Raw genomic sequence first — 8,439 nt, forward strand, 5'->3', positions numbered from 1 at the left:
GCCATAAAGGGACCATGAATGGCCATTAACCATTAATTAAGTGGGAATCCCGTTTTTGCATTATTGACCTAAATTTAAGCACTGTTTAAAAGGTAAAAGTTGAGTATTACGAAAGGTTTTGGCAAGGCTGAGACTATACCAGAAATAGAGCACAAAAGGAGAGTATTTGTGAGTGTTGGGTGAGGTTCTGGGTTTGAATTGGTAGAAGAGCAAGAAGGAGATTGACAAATAAGAAGGAAGTAGCACATTTAGCAAATTGAGCAAGGAAATCCAGGTTAGGGGAGTTCCTCTTGATTGCTTTAGTTTTTAATGAATGAATTGTGGTATGTGAGAGATTGGAATTGTATTTTATGTGTATGTCAAAGCTGGAATCGGGTTTCTGGAATTTTTCCAAAAACCATCTGGCGGTCACGCGTGACCCGCCAGGTGACACAAGCGTCAGAACCATTTTCTGGGTTTCTTCCTTGAATCGCCTGGCGGCAGAGGATGAACCGCTAGGCGGCACGAACACAATTACAATGTTTTTGGCCATTTTTGGTATTTTTGGGGCACCTGTGATGTGGTCGTGATGTTTGTATGCTCGAATGTGAATTTTGATGTTTTCATAGACTATGCATATGCTGATTATGTTGGAAGGCATGACTTTTGATCTGAAATTGGGGGTTAGGGTTTATGATGGAATCAGTGATAAATAACATAAATTATGTCAATGATTGGTGGGTTGGTTTTGCAGAAATGAGATTCATATGTATGATGTATGAATTCTGGATGATGCTTTGATATAAAATTATGTCAGTATGAAGGGGGGAAACTGGGATAGGAAGGTTTGGGTGTGTTTCGGTGCAGGAAAAATCTGGAGATTTCTAGATATGTATGCACCGCCTAGCGGTGCATGAATTGTCGCTAGGCGGTCTGACAATGCAGTGGGTGTTGTGCAGTTCTGTTTGGGCTTCATGTCATTGGGTGTTTAATAGGCAAGCTATACGTGTATGATTCAAAGAAAATGTAATAGATAAGGAGAATTTGAATTAAATGAGACTAAGGGAGATTGAAATAAACGAAAGTGTGAGGTATGATATAGATAATATTTATTTTTGAACGTTTGGGTGTATGTGGTAAGTCAGATTCAGGAAGTATGTTAATTCGATAGTAAGAGTGAGATGGATGTATATGGAATGGCATGGTTGGTGTAATCTTTCCTTAGACATATTTTGTGGTTGTGAATTGTTGTTATGGTACTGATGAAGGATTATCTTGTTTCTTTTTAAGATTATTGAATATGGTGTGAGTTGATTAAGAAAGCTAAGTGAAATCCCCACTGGACATTAAGATAGCAAGCTATCTAGATGTGAAGGTTCCTTTCACAAAGCTCAAGAGAAGAAGATGATGGATTGATTCAAAACAAAAAGGAAATGGAAAGCACATAAACCATAGAAAACCAAGAACAATTAAAGGAAGAAGAAAACATAAAATGGAAAGGAAAGAAATGGTAAAAATGTGAGAAGCAAGCCACTACAAGGCTAGGCTAGAAGCCATGAAAACCTTGAAGATGAGTGAATGTGTGCCGCCACTTGCTATGCAAGATAAGGCTTAAAAGTATTCACTCCCAAGGGAGGAAACTCTCACAAATGGTTGAGACACAAGAGTGTTTTTACTTCAAAATGTTCAACCCTTTTACATGTCTAGGAGCACCCCTTATATAGAAGAGTTTAGGGGCCTCTAAGCAAATAAAAGATACCTAAGGATGTCTCTACAAAAACCTAATCCAAGCTTCTAGAAACTAGGTCAAATAAGGTTACAAAAATGAGAGACAAAAGAGCCAACTATTGTGTGTGCAAGGCTAATTTCGTTCTAGCACAAAAGGAGACAAAGAATGTGTCTCATATGTCTCCAAAAAGTGGCCAAAGTGTGCCAAAAACAAAGGAGACCAAAGGTACATAGGTACACTTGTTTTATGGCTTTTACTTTATGCTTTATGCCTTTGCTTTACTCTCTCCTCCACATCATTTATGCTCCCCAATCATCATGCGCCACCTAGCATTGCTTTCTTACTCCTAATTAACCTACAAAGAAAATAAACATAGATTAGCATATTGGCTTAAGTCAAGTCAACTATAGTCAACAAGTCAAACCTAGTCAAAGGTCAACAAGTCAACTAAAGTTGATTCAACTAAGTCAACTTAGGGAATCAAAAATAACAAACACAAATGAAAGGGATGAAGGATTAGTGAACTTCCTTTCTAAACATGCTTAGTCTTCTTAAGCATGTGCCTCCATCCTTGGTTGGGGTCAATCCTTCATCAGGTACATATGCAATATTGATCAAAGTGTGGTGTCATGATTTATATAAATATCAGAATGTATGATGATAAGACTGGGGGTATGTGGAATGTATGAGGCATATTTAAAAGGGGTAAACGAAGGTGAGCATGGATGCATGACAATACTTGATTTGTTGGCATGTCTAAATGAGTGTGATGTAATTTTGTTATAGATGTATGACTGGAATCTCATATTTGCGCTATAATTGGGTGAGTGGTATGTTTTGGAGATCCTTTGGGATCTGTTTAAGTGCCCAAAAACCAGTAGCATTGTGCTACTAGTATAGCGCCTGGCGGCGTGAGCGAGCCGTCAGGCGGATTGGAAATAAATCAGTGATAGTGGTCACAGTGCGAGCAGGGCGCCTGGCGGCGTGTGATGGCTGCGCCAGGCGGTGACGACGAAGCAGGGCGCCTAGCGGCGAGGTGGTGTCTGCCAGGCGGTGGTGGTGTAGTGAGGATATTGTAGGCGCGTGGCGCCTAGCGGCGTGTGCCGCCCGCCAGGCGGTCTGGAGCGAATTCCGCCTAGAGGCATGAGATGCGCGCCAGGCGGTTTTGGTCCAATGATAGTGCACGAGGAAAGTTTTCTACATCGCTTTAGGGGATGTTCATGATGTGATGCTTTGGCTGGGGGCCCAGTTACGAGTGAATCTTATATTGGGGTAACACGTTACCACTCTAAGTTGTAGCTTGGTGGTTTAGGAAGTCTAGTGGAGTGTACGGGTTATGGCTCATACGGTGAGGTTTCGGATGATTGCCCTCTTCAGTGGATTCTGATAGAGATTTGGTAGTCTGAAAACAACTACAAACTTAGGTTTGTTTTGGGGAACTCCACTTGGTGTCACAGTGAGATGTTGTGGCAAGGTTATTCCCACGTGTGGACTATCAGGTGGTGGCCTGTAGTTGGAGGGGCGAGTAGACACTCGTGCAGCGAGGATCGATCATTGTTCTTACCTAAAGGGTATAAAGATAATAAACGTCTAAAGGCAAGTGTTGAAAATGAAGGAGTAAAAGAAAAGGGGAAAATGTACTAACCCGGGTTTAAATTTGTTGATGTAGTCTTTAATATTATATTGTTGGTTTTATTTAAATGAGCTCACCCTATCTATGTGTGTGGTGATGATCATGTAACTTGTTACATGGCAGCAGATGTTGATGCAGGTGAGTAGACAGATACATAGAGACGAAGTGGGGACCTCTCAGGGATTTTATCATTAGTTATTATGTCGAACTATGGTTTTATTGTAATAATTTTATGGACAGTTTTATTTGTAATACGTATTGATACGACTTATTTTATTTGTGTTGGCGCGTTGGATGTTCAGTTTTAAATTTTCCCGCGATTTTTGGGAAATTGATGATTAATAAATGAGGTTGTTATTTTATTTATTTTCTTATTTATTTTAATAAGTAATTTTCGACAAGGACGTTACAATTTGTTTCAATGGTTGCAAGGAATGAGTGTGGAACAATAATAACTATCAATTTAAATTCAAAATATTTCTAAGATTTCTCATAGAAATCAAAATTCAGTGATTCTTGAATAATTCAATGACAAATTAATGAAATTAGAAATTACAATCCATAACAATAAATGGAAAATAATTCAGTTGATTAGAAAACTACTTTAGTTTTAGGAAGAAAGCAAATAAGATTCTCTTCACATTGGTTCAGGAAGACAAAGACATCTCAAAGCAATTTACACACTCTCTCCACCTTTTGAAGAAAATCTCAGCGAATACATAATGGTTTCCACAAATCTGAGCCAATTGCACATGCTCGAAGATGAAAAAACAAAAGGTGGTATATAGTTAGAAATAAAATGCAAATCCCTCCAATTTGAATGCAAAGAGGGTCAAGTATTCAAAGAGTGAATTTAAACTAAAGAAGATGAAGGCGAAGAGGGTCACGACACCACAACGTCAGAGTCATGTTGCAAACAACAACGTGTGTGGATCTCTAATGCCAGCGCTCCACTGAGAAATTTGATTGCACCCATTAGTGTTCTTCTAGGGTTTTTGATGAACCCAGGCCAAATAGTTTCTTCTAAGATAAGATTCAAATTACAAGCTTGCCCTTCTCGCCTTTATGATGGAAGAAATGCTGAGCTTAAGTGAACATAGCACTACAAAAAAAAATTGAAATTATCGATAGATATATTTTTGTCAGTAAATTCGAATTACCGACAAATATATTTTTGTCGGTAAATTTGAATTACCGACGAATTCTCACATTTTAATTATCGTTAGAAAAATCCGTCGGTAACAGATTTTATTTATTGACAGAAAAATTCGTCGGTAAAATCTGTCGGTAATTCAAATTTTTTTATCCATAGATTTTTTGGTCGATAATTACCAACAAATTTTTCTATCAGTAATTACTGACATATTTACCGATGGATTTTTCTGTCGATAATTACTGACAGAACATGATTTCAGTCGGTAAAATTTTATCGACAAACATTTTGCTGACAAATTTTTGACTGTCGATAGTCTGTCAGTAATGTTGATTAAGCGATGTATTTGACCATTACCGACGGATTTTGACCGTTGATAATATTAATTTTTCTTGTAGTATCTTGTAATTATTACATATTATGAGAATTATGCATATATTTGAGAATTTTTATTTAACTCCACCGTATACAAAAATTATTTTATAACGCAAATAAAATTTGTAAAAAAGTACCCGGTAAAACTAAATGACACAAAAAAAAAGTTAAATATATTATTTCTCTAAAAGCTTATGTTTCTTCTTTAAACTAAATTATGTTTCTTTTTCAATAAACAGTAAATTGTATGGAGTTATTTTTCTTGTGATAAAACAATTCTATAGTAAGTTTATTTGTTGGAAAAAATGTTATATATGACTTTAATGAAATATTACTACAAAATATTTTATAATTTAAGAAAATAATTTTTTTTATAATAATATTAAAAAGATATTTAAGAAAGAGAAAATTATTAAAGTAATATAATGATAATAATGATGGTTTTGTTCAGCGTGGAATGGTCACCATACATGGCAAATGACTCATAATACAGGTCTGTGTCATTTATGATTCAACCCACGAAATAGGAGCAATTATTGGCAGCTTCTATGACAAACAGAAGAAAAGTATTTGAAGGGAAGAGATCCATTCTATGCATTAAATAATTTTTCAATTATTTAAGAATATTTATAAGTCTTAAATGGTGACTTTAAATTAAACAATAGAACGAGTCTCCACCAAAACATCATGAGGGCACAAGTCAGAGCTCATGACTTGACCTGCATGAAAAACCTCTTCATTTATCCTTAGACTCTCTTCACACTATAATAATGGAAAGAAGGTTCTCCACTTCATTGAAATTGTTTCACCATTTCTTTCTCTCTCTCTCTCCCCCTTTTATTCAGCCAAAAGCAAGACAAACTCACACACACGGAAATATATATTTATACACAGAGAGAGAGATAAGATGGGTGTGAGCGAAAGTTTCAACAAGGATAATCATCATGAGTGTGTGGATGACGATGAAATTCCACTTCCTGGATTTCGATTCCACCCCACAGATGAAGAGCTTGTTAGTTTCTATCTACGAAGGAAGCTTGATAAGAAACCCATCAGCATCGAGCTCATCAAACAGATTGACATTTACAAATACGATCCTTGGGATCTTCCAAGTATGTTTTCTGCTCTATCTTCTTCTGTTTCTAGATCTTCTTCTGTTTATCTTAAACTTCAAAGTTCTAGAAAGTTTTTTTGCAAAATGAAATCAATATCATGGAATCAAGAATAGGGCTTTCATCTAAAACACACCCCAACAAGAAATAATGATTATTCTTTTTCATTATTGTTAATTTTAATTGTCTGTAATCAGAAAGCAGTGGCAGTGGAGGAGAGAAGGAGGGTTACTTCTTCTGCAGAAGAGGGAGGAAGTATAGGAATAGCATAAGGCCTAATAGAGTGACTGGGTCTGGGTTTTGGAAAGCAACCGGCATAGACAAACCAGTGTACTCACAAGGTGGAGAAGGCAATGACTGCATTGGACTAAAAAAAACACTAGTCTATTACCGTGGCAGTGCAGGCAAAGGCACCAAAACCGATTGGATGATGCATGAGTTTCGTCTTCCTTCTAACACAGACACCAACACAAGCTTTCCGAACTCCAGGAATTATGTAGATGTTCCCCAAGAAGCTGTAAGAAATTATATATATTATAAACAAGACTAAACCCTTGTTTTCAATACATTATTTCTCACCTCACCATAAATAAACATATAGTATGGGAATTAACATAAGGGTGACTTTTTCACTACATTATTTATTGGTCACTTAACCTTAGTTTTTCACAACTTACTAATTTTTCACTTAGCATTAGGAGAAATTCCTCAAATGTTTTCATACAATTTGCAGGAAATTTGGACGTTGTGTAGAATTTTCAAGAGAAACGTGTCACAGAGGAAGCACGTGCCGGACTTGAAACAAGTATCTGCTAAGCGCCATGCATTTTATGACAAGAGCTCAAGAGAGAGCAATATGGAGTTTGACGGTGGTAACAAAGAATCGTATATAAATTTTGGTGGCCACTATCACAACGAGCAGAAGCCCGCCATCAACTATACAAACAGTGATAAAAGGAATCAGTTTAATGTGGTTAGTCAGTTGTGCTCTACAGTGGCACAGCAGCAACCTCAACTTACTGCACCAGCTCCTAACCTTTGGACCAACCTACCTGGGAACGATTTTTTCACATTCGATAACTGGGATGAACTTGGATCGGTAGTGAAGTTTGCTGTTGATTCGCCTAGCTTGTAGATCAAGATGTGGAATTCATGTTGAGTTGATCGTAGTTAGTTAGATGTTAGAATGAAATCTATATCATAAGAGTGCGTTTGCTTGTATTAGAGATTATTCATTCTGTTGATCATGATGACTTGTAGTGACAGACTTGTTGACATATGATATGAATATGTTGCTTCTTATAATCCATCTATTTCTGGTTTCGTGTATAAATATTAATTTTACATAACTTAATTTGATTCATAGAGTTAATCGTTGGTGATGTAGTTATAGAAAGAGGATGAGTAGAATTTGTAAGCAAATTTAAACAACGGAGACAAATAATTAAAGTCAAAAAGTAGGAAGAGAAATACAACTAATAAATTATTTTTTCACCTCGCGGTCTTCGCCAAGTATTTGTCATAAGTTACTTTGTGCAAGTCATGAAACTAGGGGTTCTTGCATAAATGGGCTTCCACGATAAGTTGACAAAAATTCTCAAAGTCAAATATTATATTAGGACGCTAATGAATTGTATATCTCTAATTACCTGAGTTCATCTATATATATAGAGATTTAATTGTTCTTATGTTTCTTTAATCGTTTCCTTGTGAGTCCAAACTTTGGGTTTTGATTACATTTAATTGGGTTTGACCAAGTTTAATTGGCCTTTTCCGAGTTTGATTGGGTTTAACAAGGCTTAATTGGGACTACGTTATAGGCCCAATTCCCTTTGGACATATGCGCTTTGGTTTTTCTTTTTGTCTAAGTTAGTAGGGGTTGGTGAATATACCAACATACTATTTTTCCTTTCATTATGCACTTAATTGTCCTCCACTGGTGTATTCAACTGGACATCCGTATTTCCTTCCTGTTGGCTGACCAGATTCTTCATGACGTAGGCGACCTTTAATGACGTATATGGAATATTCAATTAGTGTTCTTCCATTTTAACAATCTGGGAAGTATCCGACCTTCCTAATGTCCTGTTATTACACCACTATGTATTCAGTCGTATTATTTTGGTGAGTCTTTGGTTGGAAGTATCCGACCTTCCTAATGTCATGTTATTACACCAGTATGTATTCGGTCGTATTATTTTGGTGAGTCTTTGGTTGGCAGCTTGTCCGACTCCAATAGTAAACCAACCCCCAAATCTTTTGCGTGTACTTTATGGTAAAGGTTGTCTAAATGCATGTCCAGTATTATAGTACATTAACTACCATTTTTAATAAATATGAATTTTTAATTTTTCTTAATTCCCACTTATTTTTTAATAAATCATTATGATGGCATATCATGTACCAATAATGATCAAGCACACTTAAGAAAAGTTGGAGTCATCTATGAAAAGTGGAC

General features: G+C 36.4%; 1 protein-coding gene across 1 annotated transcript; it reads left to right on the forward strand.

The window, feature by feature from the left end:
• The first annotated feature begins 5,647 nt into the window (after positions 1-5,647).
• On the forward strand, positions 5,648-7,290 carry LOC114195310 (transcription factor JUNGBRUNNEN 1-like). The gene is made up of 3 exons (XM_028085732.1): positions 5,648-5,981; positions 6,179-6,498; positions 6,715-7,290. The coding sequence occupies exons 1-3, from the start codon at positions 5,777-5,779 to the stop codon at positions 7,114-7,116; spliced, it is 927 nt and encodes a 308-aa protein (XP_027941533.1). The 5' UTR covers positions 5,648-5,776; the 3' UTR covers positions 7,117-7,290.
• Positions 7,291-8,439: the final 1,149 nt, after the last annotated feature.

The sequence above is a fragment of the Vigna unguiculata genome, chromosome 1 (assembly GCF_004118075.2).
Source record: "Vigna unguiculata cultivar IT97K-499-35 chromosome 1, ASM411807v1, whole genome shotgun sequence".
NCBI classification, from domain to species: domain Eukaryota; kingdom Viridiplantae; phylum Streptophyta; class Magnoliopsida; order Fabales; family Fabaceae; genus Vigna; species Vigna unguiculata.